We start from the raw sequence: 18,149 nt of genomic DNA, 5'->3' as shown, positions 1-18,149 counted from the left end.
AAGTCCTGAATTTGATTTTAGATATCTGAGTATGGCTCTGTTACACAGACAGTTAGATGTTAAGTCTGGAGTTCAGGAGAAGTCATGGTTAGGAAATTCGGCAATCATTTGTGAACAGTCAATAATTGATCTCAAGGCATTAATGAGGGTAGGGATGGAGAAGACAAAATGAGAGAAGCCCTAGGATCAACCTGAAGATCTTCTAATATTAATGTTCAAGAGAGTGATGATGGGCCACCAAGCAAGAACTGTCAGGGTGAAGAAGATAATCAGGAGGATTACCCATCAGTCCAAATAACTAGCCACTTGAAATATCAGAAACTCATTTTCTCACTATTTGATACTTTGAGCATGGCTCTAATTACTTTGCAACTACACTGAGCTGTTAAACTAATTATTTTGTTATACATAATATGAAATCAATCAATATGGTCAGTGATTGCTAAACACCAACTATTGCTACTAAATATCAAGCCTAAGAGACAGTTCTTGACTTCAAAACTTGCGTTAAGCTAGACCATGATTAAAATCACATCAAAGTAAATTATTGTAATCTTCAGATACACTAATTTAAAAATAACCACTTTGAGAAAATTAATCCATCCTAACATTTATGGGCACCTAACATTCATGGGTAGCAGACACTAGTCTAGGTACTGGGCAATGGTATAAATAATAAGACAGAGTTCCGCATTTGTTAACAACTGATATTTACTATTCAGAATGCTGTTAGACCAGTTTGAAGGTTATTTGATAATATATCAGTTAAATGACTTATTTAGGCAACAACAAAAAAGTAATGATCACGTCCATTTGTCAAGAGTAAAGTCTCCACCCAGTGTCTACTCTCTCCTTACTCCACATACACTCAATATATTTCATGTGATAAACTTAGTTAATGCACTAACTACAGCACTGTGGAAGCTCCAGGGACTTCCTCCATTCTTCAAGAGGTCTGATGGCCTCATTAATGATTTCCAGGTGACAGACTGTACTCTCAGAAATATATGCTTGGTGGTTATTAAGAACTTAACAGTTCTTGGCACTCTATGACATGTCAATCTATTAAACTAAACTAACCAGACTGGTATTCCAAAGGACTCCGTCACTAATAAAACTCCCTTCCATACCAAACATACCTAAACCAACTGTGATATGCCATAGAGTATATAAAGACAAGGATATTTTCTTGATTATCTTATGCCATAGAGCATAATTTACATTTCCCAATATTGTTTTCTTAACTAGCAGAGTTGCTGTTACTAATAATTAAGACTAAACTTTAAAAGCACCATTGGCATATATTGAGTTTCTTGTTCCCCATACCCCCATCTTCTCTTTCAAGAAAAAAAATCACATCTGAACTTGTAGTTCTGTATATATTCCTCTTAAGAGTATAGGCAGAAACAGTTTGAAACTCATCTGTATCTAGATTTCCTTTTTCCATTACTGTAGAAATGGAAAAACTACAGCATATACCTGTCCTAAGAAAGGGGAAAAAGACCAAATGCCCTGCAGAAAGTAAAACAAAGCTACCACCCTTAACTACTAATCTGGAAGGCCAACTAATTCCTGAGAAAGTTAGGGAGGTACCATCATATTCACTGCATGAATACAGTGTGGAATGCTGTGGATGAGATTCAGAACACTAATTTTTAATCTGGGTGTCTCTCTGAATTCACATCTCTCTTAAAGCACTTAACATGGTACTGCTAACACATGCATACTAGAACCCACCAAGAGAAACAGAGACCATGCATTAATGATCTTTTTCTCTAATACAAAGACTATCATCTTGTAGAGATTCTTAAATGTTGGATGAATGAAATAAAAAAAGAACAACAACAAAGGAGCAAGGTCCAGCTAGACAGGAAGTTTCTCTCCATGTATGATGATTTAGATAAATGAGTGATTTTAATTTCAGCTTCACTTCCCTCCACTTCCGATTTAATACAGCACAAATCAAGAAATCTAAGAAAAACTCAACATGAATCAATTATTTTTCGTGCCTAACACAATAAGGTGATCTAGTACAGTCTACTTATATTACATATACAAGGCCAGGTTACAGAAAACTATGCAGTATATACATATAAAGAGACAAATACATTGGCAATGGCACTCAGTGGAGACCTATTATATTTACTATGACTCCTGCAGAGTAACTTCCTCGTTAAAAATTATCAATTAATTTAATTATTAATTTGAAAAAATAAAAGCAGCATAGATGGTGGAAAGAAATTAACTGTGGAGTCAGACTGACGGAGCTCTGTCTTCTAGTTATGGGATCAAAGGGCTTTAGCATCACCTATAAGTTTCCACCTCTTGAAAACAGAAATTACAAAGCCTTGGAGGGCTGTAACTTGTCTGACCCACAGAAGGGAAGAAAGGTGACTACATAAAATGAATCCAAACATATCTGTATGCTCAATGAACATGTTTTAGCCATAGCTAAAATCCTCTTACATATCACCTGGCTAATCTCACTGTTTTGCAACAAACCATTTACTTTAATTCTGTTCCTGATTACTTCTTTCATGTTAAAAATGTTCTTCAATTATTTGTTAGAGACAATGTGGATCTATTCCTAATACTGAACATTTGCTTACATTTATCTTCTACCCATTCACATTTTTAAGTAGCTCTAACTTTTGGCTTAGGATATAAAAAGAGGCCAGGATTGAGGAAAACCACCAAGTCTAAGGACTATACTTGGTATGTGATATAATCAAAACATTACCAAGGTTAGAGGCGCAATATACTATAGTTCCTAAGCAGCCTCTGGAGACTATTACTTTTCCATACCACGTTTTTCTACTGCCTTTATAGAGAAAGGCCCCTCAACCCAAGAAAATGGGTTACAAATGCAAAATCGTGCTTTCTAACTCAGAGCACTTCTGAATGCCTCATATTTTCCCTCAGGGGAATCCATTCACCATTAACTGCCTTGCCACCCCATTATTTCTTCTGGAATGTTCACAGCCAGTGTCAAGGACTGATGAGCAGACAGCCTAGGCAAGCTGTAGCTGGTTATTTTGCACTCGATGAAAACAAAGAACACTCCTTTCTTTCTATATTTTGAAATCTTCAAGTCAGTAAGTCAATGACCGTTTTTCTAAGACAAGCAACATAGACTTGAGGCACTATGAGGAGGTGAAACAGTACCAATGAACAGGGCTACTTCCTGGTTTTTGTATCTAACAAAATGGAGTTATTAAAGAGTATTGGAAATCATACATTAAGGAATGTTGGTTAACCAGTTACCCCTGCCAAAATCAGATATGAAAAGAAAACAAAAGTTGGCAACAACTATAACTGATATTTTTCTTTCAGAATTACATTTAATAAGGATAATCTTTGAAGAATGCATTAATTTTCTTACTTGATTTAATAGAGAGTTTGGAGATAATTCATAACTACAAAAGTTACAAATTCACATATGTTAGCTTATGTAACTCCCTCTACTGTTTTGTAAAATCGTCAACTTAATTTTTTAAAACTTATTTTTAGGTAATAATGTTCCTGTATCTCCTCTAGTAAAAAAAATCACTAAATTATATTTTTAACCCAGTAGCTTCTAAAAGGAAGTGAAAGCTGAGGGCTATATGAGGATATAAAAGCAGCCTATGAAATAGCTTTAGTTTTAACAAAAACTAACATTAACAAGTACAGCATATCTTGTTCTTTCATGGGGCCAGCAAATTGATAGTTAGGGTTTTTTCAGCTACAAAAATAGGATAGAGTAATTATAACTACCAAACTCACAACAGCCTGTTCAATGGAGGATAACACTGCAATTTTTCTTCAAAGACAATAAATAGGAAGAAAAAGTTCCTAATTCTGTAATGTAAGTTAAAATCCCAAACCTTTGCGTGCCACTTTCAGGCACAAAACTTTCATGGTTTCAATTATTACCCTAAAGGAGAGGGTCAGACGTAAACTTTTCTATTTTTAATATGAGTATAACTTACATAATTTATACTGCACAAATATATTTTCTACATTTCCAGTTTCTACATCCAAAGGTCAAAAACCTGAAGGAAATTCTGAAATTAAAAATCATAGGATTCTCTTTAAAACATACAATAGGTCTTTAGACAGAAGGGGTCTCCAGACCCTTACTACTACTAAAACATAAAAATATTTCAAAATCTCAAGGCTAAATTTTCCTCCAGAAAGTACAAATGAAACTGTCAAAAAAGTAAAATGTAGAGTTCAATGAACTCTTTATACTCAAAGTATTTATACCAACAAATGCAAATGAATTTCAATCCCACTGAGAAGGAAATTGAAAGGAAAAATCACTATATTTCAAAAGTTTAGGGAATCAACATTTTGGTGTAAATGAAATTTGCAGGGATGACTTAGGGTGAACAAACAGCATTCTGGCTAGTGAAATTCATTTTTAAAAAGTGATTATGCTGATTAGCCCATTATTTCACACATTGCACAATTATAATCCACTCCTTAAACAAAGAGGGGGAAAATACCTACGTTATGAAATGCAAAAATTAAGCATAAATTACCGTTTCTGAATTCTACCTGCCTCCATCTTAGTCCTCTTATTTTGTGTGGAGACAACACTAAACAACTTCTACACATTATTTTTTACAGTGGTTGCTCTTCTATATTCATAGCTCTTTAATGACTAGAATGCTGGTACTAAATTATTTACTGTATTCAAAAGTTGCTTTCGTCAGAACAGATAAAATTAACTTCTCAAATTTAAGGTTTAATATTTTTATCTGGAGCTCATTTGTAGTATCAACTGCCTTCAAAGAATTATCCTACTGACTTTTTACTCCAATCTGCACGGAAGCAGGAAAGTGTAGAGGAACTTAATTCTCGTAAAACTAAGTTATATTTACAAGTGCACGCAGAAAACTATCACAGCCATCTCCTTTCAAGATTGCCATGGCACAGTGTTGACCATAATTTTTAGGGTAATTTTGGGGGGGGGGGGCGCGACTTCCTGGTAATAAATGAACTGTGGCTTTAAATAAATAATCAAGCTCAAAAAAGTGCCAAAGAACTTTAGATAACCGAAACCAAGGATTCCTACTGTCAGATTCGTCTCACAAGGAAAAAAATCTAAAACAGTCTTTAACATACTCAGAATAAAGGTCAGGAAACTACAGGGCAATGGGTAACTATCACAAAAACATTTCCAGCAACTCAAAATACTCATCAAGACTGTGCTGTGCAAACACTAGTCAGATTTTCTAAAAACATGGATTATGGCTGTCACACTTAAAATAATTTCCTTTAACATAAAGATTTCCAGTAGCCAAAGAAAGGGTCAGGCCAGGAACGTCTAGTCTGTTACCTTACACATACCGTAATGCATTGGCACTACAGGACTATGTGAGCCGAAGCCCACCGCACTGTGACCCCTGGAATCCCTCAGTCAGGCGGGCGGCCCGCGCAGCTGCACCGAGCAGGAAGCACCGCACCCGAGCCGCGGTCCCCAGCCACGCCAGAGAGGCTGCGGGGAGCAGTCACCACTGCTTTGAAACTGAATGGCTGACACATCCGGTCCTGGCTCTTACACCACTCCGCCAAATGCAAACTTCAAAGGCCAATTTCAAACTCCAAACAGAAGTCACTCAAGTCTCAGTGGCGCTGTCCGCATTCCCAAGAACATGTGGAGCCCCTTGAGGGACGCAATGAGAAAAACCAACTCCAAAAATATTACAAGTCCCCGAGTGTGCAGTCTGCCCGCCCACAACGCTTTGACAGGCGTTACAGCGCCTTCCACCAGGAGCCCCTGTGGTCGTTCTGCCTCCGTCCGGGCCGGGCCCCGGGTACCTGCTAAGGGTCCCTTGCCTGTCAAGGCCGGGAGGACCTCACCGCGTTCTCCTCCGTCCCGGGCCCCCCACCCGGCCTCGGGCTGGGCTTCCCACCCACCCCGCCCCTTTTTTTGACCACCGCTTGTTTGCAGGCTCTGGCCTCACCCCAGAGATCCCGGGACTCTCGTCTGGGGGCGCCGCCAACAGGCTCCTGCCCGCCCCCCAGCCCAGCCCCGAGGGCAACGCCAGGGTCCCACGCCGGGGGTCCTCCAAGAGTCCCGATTCCGGAGCCCCACAAAGCCAGCCCGGGGCCCCACACCTTATCTCAACGGGTCCCTGCAGCGCGGCTCGCACGCCTGTCACATGTCTACAAACAATAACAAACTCTCCGGCACGTCCCCGCCCCGGGCCCCCGTTTCGTCCCGCAGGCCAGGTCCGGGGCGCCGCCCGACGCCGGAGGGGTCAAAGGGGGTGCCCGAAGGCTCAGATCCCGGCGAGCGGCGCGCAGCTTAGCTGCGCTGAGCGCCGGGACGCAGTGCGCGGTGTCCGGGGTTCATTCATTGCCCTCGCCCGCCCCCCAAGTCCCCGCCGCATCCCCGGCCGCGCAGCTCACCAGGCTGGGGCCGCTGCAGGAGGCGGCTCGGCGGCGGTCGTCCGCTTCTCCCCGGACTCGGCCCCCGCGGGGCTCGGAGCGCCGCTGTCCGGTGCGGCCGCGGGCTCCGGAGGGTGGGCGCCGCCACGGCTCGCGACTCCGTGGGGTTGCGGCACGGCCACAGGCTGGAAACCGCTCCCGCCCGCCGCTGTGTCCGAGGGCTCCGGCGACGGGGAAGTGGAGGAGGACGGCGGTGAGGCGGCGAGGAAGAGCGGCGGCTCCGGCAGCTGGTCCAGCTCCACACTCCGCACTTTGCGCAGCTGCCGCCGCCGCCAGTCAGCCCGCTCGCGGCCCCCGCTGCCCGCCTCCCGAAGTAGCCCCGCGGCTGCTGCGGGCGCGCTGCTAGCCTTGAGAGCACCTCCACCGCCACCCGCCTCGGGGCTCGCCGCCCGGGCGCCCGGGAATCCCGACGACGAGGCGCGATTCCCCGCCGCCGCCGCCATTTTCTCTCGCGGGCTACATTCGCTCGGCCCCTGCGAGGGAGGGAGGGGGCGGGGAGAGTGCAGGGGGCGGGCGGACCGGCGGGCGCTGCGCCGCTAGCGTAGGGCCGCCTGCGCCAACTGCGTGAGCACGGCCCGCCGGGTGCTTGGCCTGGACGGTCTGGCAGGCTCACCGGGCACGGCCAGGGAAGGGGGAGGGTACGGCATGGAGCAGGTGGAAGGAATAGGCAGTGCGCCCGGCGTCCCGCGCTGGCCTGCGAAGTGGGCTGGAACGTTGCAGTCTCGACAGTGCCCTGAGCTTTGCGTGCTGCACCCAACCCCCGCCCCTGCCCGAGCCGCCAGGTAGTCCCGGGCTGTACCGGCGAGAGGAGGAGCCTCCGTGGCGGCAGCGCGCAGCTTCCTCTCTGCCGCAATCTCGGCCTGGCTCGGTGGGAGGTCGGCCAACGGGAGTTTCAATTAGAACTTAGGTGTGTGGTGCGTTGAAGGGAATGCCGGCGAGACAGTTTGCGGTTTGTCATTCTCGCTGCCCTTTGCAGTGGTCGTCGGGGAACCCGGGCGAGGACCAACCCCCTCCCCCACCCCGCGCGGGACGCGCAGGTGGCGGCCAGGGTTCTCGGCTTGATGGAAAGCGAAAGAAACTCAATTTTCAGCAGACGTGCAGCCGCGGACCAAAAAGAATACGTTTTTTTTTTTTTTTTTAAACGTTTTTCTCTTCCTTTGTCCTCCTCCCCCACCCCCCGCAACACGAACTACAAATAAAACTTCAGCGTTTCCTGGAATATCTTGTTCACGACTTGACATCACCGATTTGGGATACCCCTCTCACCTAGAGAGAGACACGGAGGGCGGGTGTCCCCTTATACATCTTTATTTTTTCTTCCGCTGTTTTGGGGAAAGGCAGCGGTTTACGGGACCACATAGAGCGAGTTTGGGGAAGGAAGCTAGGCTGTGCAGGAAAGTGCTCGATAATATCATCCTCGGCCAGTCCCTCCTTCTCCCCCCCGTCCCCCCCCCACCCCGGCCCTGCCCCGCCCCGCCCCGCCTCTAAATCCGATGCCTCTAGCAGCACGTCCTTCCAAGGAGGGTCTGGCCACGGTCTGGGTTCCCTCCGCCCCGACCCCTGCAGTCCCCAAGTTGCCTAACTTGGCGTTCCGAACCCTTCCAGTCCCTGGGGCAGTCTCGGCGATAAGGTGACTTGGAATGGAAAAAGTACCATTTACATGTTAATGATTTTCTACCTTTCTTCTGGCGAGTAGATCTTCTGTGTGACGTTTATTTCTCCCCTCCCTTCTTTTCCTCGAGCATGTTTGTGAGGGGAAACGTCCCACAACCCGGGACCTGCACCTCTATATTTCTTTTGTGAAACGTTAATTAAAACATAGCGTGGGGGGATGGAAGGGAGAGGGTTCCTCACTAATACAAAGTAGAGCGCTGTCTTGTCAGTCTTCATAGAATTAGAAGTCTGAACTGTCTACAAAACAATTCATTTGACTTCTCCAAACTAGAAAAAATGAAAGCCCCATTCCCGAGTATAAACGTTAACTTAGGAGTGTGGTGATATTGGAGGGATTTTTAAAATGGCAGTGTAAATTAGCCCAGTTTTGAATACTACTGCAACATCTGCCATAGCATGGTTTTAGATAGTTACATTCAACGGTACAAATTTTGAAAGTTTAGATAAATCTGTTAAAATTTAAAGTCTACATTTAGGCTATAATTATATGCTCTTTTAATGGTAGCCAGGTGTATCATCCAAACTAAACACCAGTTGTTTCCCAGATCTTCCCAGATTGCCACACCCACCAAATCCCAAATTGAAAGGATAAACTGTCCTCTTTCCTATTTAGACAGAAAAACCTTAAAATTGTGTACACACACACACACACACACACACACACAGAGTTACCCGTAATTAGCCTTTCAAAATCGTTCTAATTTTAAAGTTAGGCCATAGTAGCAAAGTAGAAGAGGATTCCAGTAAAACTCTTTATTTGTAGCAAATGCAACACTATCAACTAGCCCCACTTCTCTGACCTCGTCCATTCACCACACACCACCACCGAGAAACCCAAGTACTGGTCTTTTGCCTAGTTTTTGGTGCTTTGAGGAATTTTGCCCTTGATCTTTTATGTAAATATTTGGGTTGTCATTATGCACTGACAAATGGATTTTTTTTTTTTTTTTTTTTTTTTTTTAGAGAGGGGAGGAGAGAGAAATAAGCAAAGGACATGCTTGACTGCAAAGGATGTTCTTTGTCTGCAATATGTTAATACAAAGTCTTCTTTAAGGACAATTTAACCCATGGGATTGCCACTGTAGTTTCTCAATCTTAAGCATGGTAGGACTCTAGCTCTGGTTTTGGTACTGTTGGATCCTGATGTTGAAGTGCCTTAATCTGATTACTTTAATGACATAAAGGAGTCTTGTGTCTCTTCGAAGGTTGCTTGTGCATTGAAAACTTCAGGTACTATTTCCAAGTCCTTTAGTTCTATGCTTTCCCAGATAGAAGTATTGCAATGATTTCACTCATCCCATGACAACTTTGGTAACCTTTATCACGCTTTGGTTGCTACACACATTCATTTGGAGAATCTAGCTTAATATTGGTGTGTTTCTTGATTGTGCATAAATATCACTGACATCAGAATGAGCTGATTTAGTATGCACTGGCAGAAATATTTCAGCCTGTATGTCATTCATCACATATTTATTGAGCACCTAGCATCTACTATGCATATGCAGGGAGTTTTCCTCTTCTCTGGAGATATTGTTTGTTATTTTTCTTATTTACAAAATTAAATAAAAAATTCCCATCTGCAAATATTTTTATTAGTTATTTTTCAGGCTGACTCTGAGAGAATTTTCAGATCTGTGTGTGTGTTTCCATACTTTTTTTGTAAGATCTATTTTTATGTAGACATAAAGAGCAAGAATATAATGTGCAGCATAGAACGAAAAGCTTGTGTTCTATGAGGTTTATATATATTTATATATTTAGTACAGAGTACTTTCAGGAGAGCTGGGCTAGAATTTGGTTTCTCCATGTTCTTTCCAGATACCATACTTCCCATTTGTTTCCAGATGTTCCAAGTGAGGAAATCTTGTCATTTATGGGATAACTGGCCCCCTAAAAGGACATTTTCAAAGGGATGCCAGAGCACAACGAATGCTCATGGTGCCTGTATGCTTCTCCTTCCAGGTGAGTTGTGGGCCCGAAGAAAATCTGTCATACTTGTTCCCAAACCTGATTATACTGTTATAAGTGTCCTTATGAAATTTAAATACTGTCAAATTGATTGTTAATAAAACATGGGTATGCAAATGCAAAAGGAACGTTGTTCCAATGAAAACTAAGTTAAATGCTTTGGAAAATGCAAGAAGGTAAGACCCTGAAAAAAGTCTTTATGAAATTAGTAGTGGATGTGTTAACTGTAAAAGATTGGAAAAGCAGGTATCTATCAGTTCTCACTTGGCTTTAAAAAAGTAAAAGTGAAAATTGTAGGCAGTGAGATAAGTGACATAGATACATGGAACTCTAAATAGTGAACCCATACTCAACAAACCAGGGCCCCACAGCCACGTACTGGTTAAGAAATCCCAAATCATACAAAACAAAATACTGTTATTTATGTTTAAGCTAAAATAAGATATTTAAGGGGTGCCTGGGTGGCTTAGTTAAGCATTTGACTCTTCAGGTCATGATCTTATGGTTTGTGAGTTCAAGTTCGGCATTGAGCTCTCTGCCGGCAGGGTGGAGCCTGCTTGGGATTCTCTTTCTCCCTCTCTCTCTGCCTCTCCCCAGCTCTCTCTCTCTCAAAATAAATAAATAAACTTTAAACAGTAAGATATTAAGATATATGTATCTTATAAAGATAAACATATACATTTTTATGATTCCTTTTTATTAACCAGCCATCTAAATATTTTACATAAATTTGCATGTACTTAAAATCAGACCCTAAATTTTGTAGTAAATAATGAAAAACAGATAATTTGGGTTTTTCTACTTAAAAATAAAACTACAACTTATGAAACTAATCTATCTCACAGTTAGGAAAATTATACTACATTTGCAACACCACTGATTCTTTGAATTCTTTGAATGAGCTTTATTGGTTATTGTTTTTGATGTATGATGAGATATTCTTTTTTCATTTGACCTTTGTGGTTTATTTATGACTATTAGTTTTGCAAAAAATATTTGAAGACTTCATACATTTTCTCAAGGTCCTCCTGTAATATTCAGTTGCTTTCTTTGAATTGTTGTCCCTGTTCCTTTTCTCTTCCTTTGTGGTCTGCTGGTTCAACTCTGCTGAATCCTACACTGGTAAGGCTTTACATGTGAGCTAAGAAGTTCACTGCCACTTCCGATGGGTTAGTTAACTTCTGCATCTTTTGCAACATTTGCACCTTCACTTTGCAATTGATTTGCCTTATTTTGGGACGAAAACTGCTAAATAGGTATACAAAATTGATATCTACTAGAACAGTGCGGTCTAATAAAATATAACGCAAGCCACAAATGCCAAGTCATATATGTAATTTAAAATTTTCTAGTAGCCACATTAAAAAAAAATTAAAAGAAACAAGTGAAATTAATTACAATAATGTGTTATTTTACGTAATATATATAAGGTGTTACTCTTTCAATATTTAACCAATACGTAGAATATTACTAATGATAACTTTTACCATTTGTTTTTGTACTAGATTTTTCAAATCTGTTGTGTATTTTATACTTCAGAGCATCTTAAACATCATTTTGGACTAGCTATAATTCAAGTGCTCAAAAAGCCCGTGTAGCTAGCGGCTAGTGCATTGCACTGCACAGTCCCAGTGCCATTGTACCTAACACTTATGAGTTTTATGGATTATTAAATCCCTGGTGAGGCCAGATTGGTGTATAATAAAAAAAAATTATGCTAAGTGATATTAGTTGGTCAGAGAAAGACAAATATCATATGACTTCACTCATATGAGGACTTTAAGAGACAAAACAGAGGAACATAAGGGAAGGGAAACAAAAATGATATAAAAACAGGGAGGGGGAGAAAACAGAAGAGACTCATAAATATGGAGAACAAACTGAGGGTTACTGGAGGGGTTGTGGGAGCGGGGATGGGCTAAATGGGTAAGGGATATTAAGGAATCTACTCCCGAAATCATTGTTTCACTATATGCTAACTAATTTGGATGTAAATTTTAAAAAATAAAAAAATAAAATAAATCCACATTTATATGTTCTGTAAAGAAAAAGTCACAACAGATGGAAATTAGTAACATATAACTAAGTAAATTATTTTCTACTTCCAGTAGTTAACCTCTCAAATAAATTTCAGGTGTTATTGTCAGTTATCTTACTAAACTACAGTTCTGATTCTGTCCCTTCTCCTCAAACTCTTTAATGGTTCCACATTACATAGAGCATAGAATCCAAATTCCTTCTTTCATTCATTCAACAAATGTTAAATGCATTAACTCCTTTTTAAAAAAAAGATTTGTAGTTTTAGTGTTTTATTTATTTTATTTATTTTTGAGAGACACAGAGACATCGTGAGTGGGGGAGGGCAGAGAAACAAGGAGAGAGAGAATGCCAAGCAGGCTCCACACTGTCAGTGCAGAGCCCACGGCGTGGCTCAGTTCACTAAACTGCAAGATCATGACCTGAGGTGAAACCAAGATCAACGCTTAACTGACTGAGCTACTTAGGCACCCCTAAGTGCATTAACTCCTATGTGTTAGATACCATGCAAGGCCCAAGAATATCATAGGATCAAAGTAGACATGCTTTCTACCCTCCTGGAACTCTCAATCTATCTCCTCCTTCATACTTTCCACCATTAATTATTTTGGTCTCACCATTTACTCTATCCTGAGGCCTGAGCTCCAGCGACAAATAACTGTTCCTCGCATCACCCTGTATAGCTGTAGCTGGGAAACAGCTGCCCAGTGAGGGACTCTTTCTCAGCCATCCCTGCAGTTACATATGGCCATGTGAGTTGTTTCTCCAATAGAATGGGAACCGTGGCTTTAAAGAAATGGCCCTGGCTGGGTACTGATAACTACAATACCCCCATGGGATGTCAGAGTCACAGAATAAAAAGGGTCTTTAAGTGACTAGGTAGAGGACAGCCCTTCTAGAAAACCTGAATTCATTCCCAGGGATAACAATTTATCGTTTTATGCCATTACTTATTTAGATTTAGTTGCTATGGTAATTTAATCTACCATAAATAATACAATATAATTTTCTTTGTTCACTAATGCATTGTAGATACCACTTGCTTTAGGAGAAGCGGCAATACACAGATACAAGAGGGCTTCGGTATCAGCTAAGTTGGTGTTGGAATCTCAGTTCTTCCATTATTAGTGACATGACCTTTGACAAGTTGTACATACTTTAGTCATCATTAACATGGGGATTTTCTGTTGGAGCCTCCCCTTCTCCTCCTACCGTTACCACATTTCCATGCCACCAACTACATCTCTCTGGCCTCTAACGCTCACTTTGCTGACTATATAGCCTGCTGGAAGTGGACCCTGCTCCCTGATTCAGAGCAGTCTTTAACCAATGACAAGGGTTACAGTGGTGTACTACAGATGCTTTGCACACATTTGTAAGAACCTATAGTGCACATCCCAAATGCTACAAATCAGAACTTGGGGGGCATGGGTGGTCCAGTAGGTTGGGCGTCTGACTCTTGATCTTGGCTCAGGTCGTGATCCCACATGGGTTCTGTACTGACAGCTTGAAATTCTCACTTTCCCTCTCTCCCTGCCCCCCACCCCCACCATGCTCTCTTTCTTAAACTTAAAAAAAAAAAAAAAAAGAACTCTCCCATCGTCTACCAGAGCTGTTTGTTAAACACTGACCAACATACCAGAATGTCTTACCCTTAGGGTGGGATCATTCAGGAGTGTGGTTGGCAATAATTTCCAGATTTTTTCCCCAGCAGGACTGATCTCCAGTTACCCATAGTGGTAGCTAGCTTGGAAATACAAACTTTATTAGCTGCCTTTCCTGTCCCAGGTCTCTACTCCCCTGCCTTCCCCTCTCAAACAACTATTTGCGTTAGAATCCTGTCTAAAGGTCTGGTTTTAGGGCAACTCAAACTAGGACAGGGACTAGCGATAAATAAAGTTGAAATTATGTAAAGTGCATAGAGCTTAGCAGGTGCTCCACAAATATTAGCAGTTCCCTGTACTGAAATAATATATGGGTAAACCCAACTCAGCAGAATTTAAGGGTTAATTAGCCATAATAGGAATTAAAAGTATGCATTTAAAACTCAATTGTCCTAAATACATAAATCACCTCTGTGGACTTTTTAAAACTTTCATTATTTTAAATAAATTTTTATCATAAAAAATGCAAACTATACATATGAAAACTTAAGGTAAATCTCTAACATAACCAAAGAGACAAAATTAATTCAGGAATGTAGTCTTGTGAGATGTAGATCTCCAGGCTCTCTTCACACTGCTAGTAGCTGTAGCCTTCTAATAAATTTAAAGTCTCTAATGCCTTTATTCATTGATACTGATTTTTCACTAGCAACTGTCAGTTTTGTCTTATTTTGGTTTTAATTTTAGATTCTTGTCTTGACCTCATATTGTATGTCACCTTTGAATAGTGATGTATGCCAGGATCTGAATATTCTAGGATTTGCAGTTGTAATTGTGGAGCCATTAGAAAGCTCTTTCATGAGGTCACCATTAAAAAGCTATAACCTCCCTAGATATTTCTCTTTAAAAACATTGGTATCCCCAGCTTTTTGAAAGTTTTCCTCTTTGCTTTTATGAAAGACCTGCATTGGTTCCTGTTTTTGCTAACCAAAAGAAATATGAACTCAGGAACCACACTCAGCATCAAGCTGCCATAGCTTTGAACTCTGTCTGTGAGCATCTGTGCTTTATCTCGATTTATTTTGGCATCCATTAGCAAGATATGTCCTATGGTATCAGAAAAGGCTGAGAGTTTTGTTTTGTTTTGTTTTGTTTTGTTTTGTTTTGCAGGGGGTCTGGGAATGCTCAAAAACTTTTCTATATAAATATATTTTTTTCATTTTCTTCATATTCTTGCCAACATTGTTGTTTCCTGTATTTTTTAATAATTTTTTTATTTAAAAATTTTTTAGTAATTTACATCCAAATTACTTAACATATAGTGCAACAATGATTTCAGGAGTAGATTCCTTAATGCCCCTTACCCATTTAGCCCATCCCTACTCCCACAACCCCTCCAGTAACCATCAGTTTGTTCTCCATATTTATGAGTCTCTTCTGTTTTGTCTCCTTCCCTGTTTTTATATTATTTTTGTTTCCCTTCCCTCATGTTCATCTGTTTTGTCTCTTAAAGTTCTCTTATGAGTGAAGTCATATGATATTTGCCTTTCTCTGACTAATTTCATTTAGCATAATACCCTACAGGTCCATCCACATAGTTGCAAATGGCAAGATTTCATTCTTTTGGATTGCCAAGTAATACTCCGTTTGTGTGTGTGTGTGTGTGTGTGTGTGTGTGTGTGTGTGTGATATATATATACCACATCTTCTTTATCCATTCATCCATTAATGGACATTTGGGCTTTTTCCATACTTTGGCTATTGTTGATAGTGCTGCTATAAACATTGGGGTGCATGTGTCCCTTCAAAACAGCACACCTGTATCCCTTGGATAAATGCCTAGTAGTGCAATTGCTGGGTCGTAGGGTAGTTCTATTTTTAGTTTTTGTTTGTTTGTTTTAATTTTTTTTTAACAGTTATTTTTGAGACAGAGAGAGACAGAGCATGAACGGGGGAGGGTCAGAGAGAGGGAGACACAGAATCTGAAACAGGCTCCAGGCTCTGAGCTGTCAGCACAGGGGCCCGATGCGGGGCTCGAACTCACGGACCGCGAGATCGTGACCTGAGCCGAAGTTGGCACTCAACCGACTGAGCCACCCAGGCGCCCCTATTTTTAGTTTTTTTGAGGAAACTCCATACTGTTTTCCAGAGACGCTGCACCAGCTTGCATTCCCACCCATATAAATTAATTTTAAGTGCTTCTTTGCTTTATGCCATTTTGGCTTACAAAGTTTTCATAGGAAAGCTCTACTTTTAGAGGGGAAACCTGTAGTCCTTTGTAATGTCTCTATGGTGAAATTATGAATAGCATTATTTACCTTATTATATTTCAAGAGTAAATGGGCTCTTACCAGACACAAGGGCTGAGGACATTTTGGAGAAGCCAAATTATTAGTTTCTGAAAGGAGAACATAATTTATTAAGAAAAACACCAAACCCAGCGTCAGGAGTCCCAGATTATTGCTCTCTCTGTCTGTGTCATATTGGGTGAGTCATTCAGTCACTTCCTTTCCCTGGGTTTTAGTGTCCCCATTTTCAAAGTAAGGACACTGAACAAGATGGAATTTAATGTCTATTTCAGCTCTAACATTTTATGGATGGATAGGTGTGTTTACACCATAGGAATTATTAGCAAATAGCATTTTATCAGAGTGTGACACATGTGGACAAAGGACCCAGTTCAAATTATGTAGCCATCATTTGCTAGTCCTATCTTAATATGTCAAGGTCTGTAAGACAGTAAGAAAAGACTTCTGGTCATGTTGTATCCTTGTTATTATCTTTGTCATGTCAGTTACTGTGTGAAAATCAGAAAGTACTACCTTCATCTGGGGGAAAAAGGCAACAAAGTATTTTTCCTTAGGGTTTTAATGTTGGAAGAAATGAGAGACTCTTGATCATGGTTTACTTGCTGATGTTTTAAAGTTTGTTTTTTTTTTTTAATATGTAACTTACTATTATTCAGACTTGCAAATTAAAACAGTGAGATTTATTTATTTCCTATAAGACTGACAACATTTAAAAAGGTGGACAATGCCTGATGTGGCTGAGGATGAGAAGAAACAGTCACCTTTGGTCAGGTTTAATCTGTACCTGTCTTAACTGAGATCCCCCCAAAAGCAGAGCCTGAGACCATGGAATAGGAGTGGGGGAATGAAAAGGGAACGGTAAAGCCCATCCACGGGGAGCTTTTTCCAGTCGGTCACCACCCTTGTAGGCAGTCAAGGGCTGGATCTCTCAGGGACCTTCTGAAGGGTTGTGTGAATTGTGACTCATAATTGCCCACCTAAAGAATGGGAGAGGGGAGGGGAGCATTTACCCACCAGATCCTGTCCTCATTGGATAAGAGTCACACCAAGAAGTGTTAGCCTTTCGTATTCCAAGGTGTACACACTGGTGAAAGCTGATTAGTGTCCCCAGGCATCAGTCAGACAGCCTGATAGACCCTGAGGAGAAGTGAGAGATAATGAGGTCAGGCTGGAGTGAGATGCTGTCGTGCTGCAGACAGCAGCACAAAGCTGCAACAATAATGGAAATAAAAGATGTGCAAGATGCAGGTGGACACAAGAGGTATCGAATACAGAACCAAAGAGGGCAATGTGAAATTGCTTTTAAAAATTTAAACAAAACTATGCTTTGATTTCTTTTTTTTTAATGTTTATTTATTTGTTTTGAGAGAGAGCTAGTGAGCAGGGGAGGGGCAGAGAGAGAGAAAGGGAGAGAGAGAGAGAGAGAGAGAGAGAGAATCCCAAGCAGGCTCCACACTGCCAGTGCACGGAGCCTGTTGTGGGGCTTGAACTCATGCACTGTGAGATCATGACCTGAGTCAAAATCAAGAGTCAGGTGCTTAACCAACTGAGCCAACCAGGTGCCCTTGCTTTGATCTCTATTCTACAGAGCAGTGTTGATAGTCATGAAAGAGTAACAGTAAACTTGATCCCATTAGTAGTGGTTAGATTGTTAAAAATTATGCTACTTAAATGAATATTTAGTCACAGGGAAGAGTGAAATAGCTTGTTCTACTTATTTCTTGTACTGACAAAGAAAGATGTCTAAAGTGTAGTAAAGTGGAAAATCAAGCAGCAGATTATAATACAATTACATTTTTGTAAAGTCTATACTTATTTTATATATGTTATATATAATGCTAATGTGACAAATTTTTATATATTTCAAATACATGTAAGATAGTTAATACTAACTCTTGGGAGTTGGGTGAAGGAATTTTCACTTTTTACTTCTATGTTGTTTATACACCTTATAACAGACATGGATCTTTCTTCAATAATAAATTTAAATAATACATACAAATATGAAGGAATAAATCTTTCCCAAAAAAGTATGCCTTATTACCAGTGATTTTGCTTTGGCTAAGTTTTCATTAGACTCCTATAACTTTCCTAACTTTTGAAAATAAAGGTG

At 41.0% G+C, this 18,149-nt stretch overlaps 1 protein-coding gene across 1 annotated transcript in view; it reads right to left on the bottom strand.

The window, feature by feature from the left end:
* MAP3K1 (mitogen-activated protein kinase kinase kinase 1) overlaps positions 1-6,917 on the bottom strand; it is a 77,324-nt gene extending 70,407 nt beyond the window's left edge. The window contains exon 1 of the mRNA XM_030321212.1: positions 6,403-6,917. Within this exon, the coding sequence (XP_030177072.1) occupies positions 6,403-6,884 (482 nt within the window). The 5' untranslated portion in view covers positions 6,885-6,917. The remainder of the gene's footprint in view (positions 1-6,402) is intronic.
* Between the last annotated feature and the right edge of the window lie 11,232 nt (positions 6,918-18,149).

This window comes from Lynx canadensis, chromosome A1 (assembly GCF_007474595.2).
Source record: "Lynx canadensis isolate LIC74 chromosome A1, mLynCan4.pri.v2, whole genome shotgun sequence".
Classification (NCBI taxonomy): Eukaryota; Metazoa; Chordata; class Mammalia; order Carnivora; family Felidae; genus Lynx; species Lynx canadensis.
The sequence above is the reverse complement of the archived record's forward strand: the minus strand, read 5'-3'. Positions and strand labels throughout refer to the sequence as shown.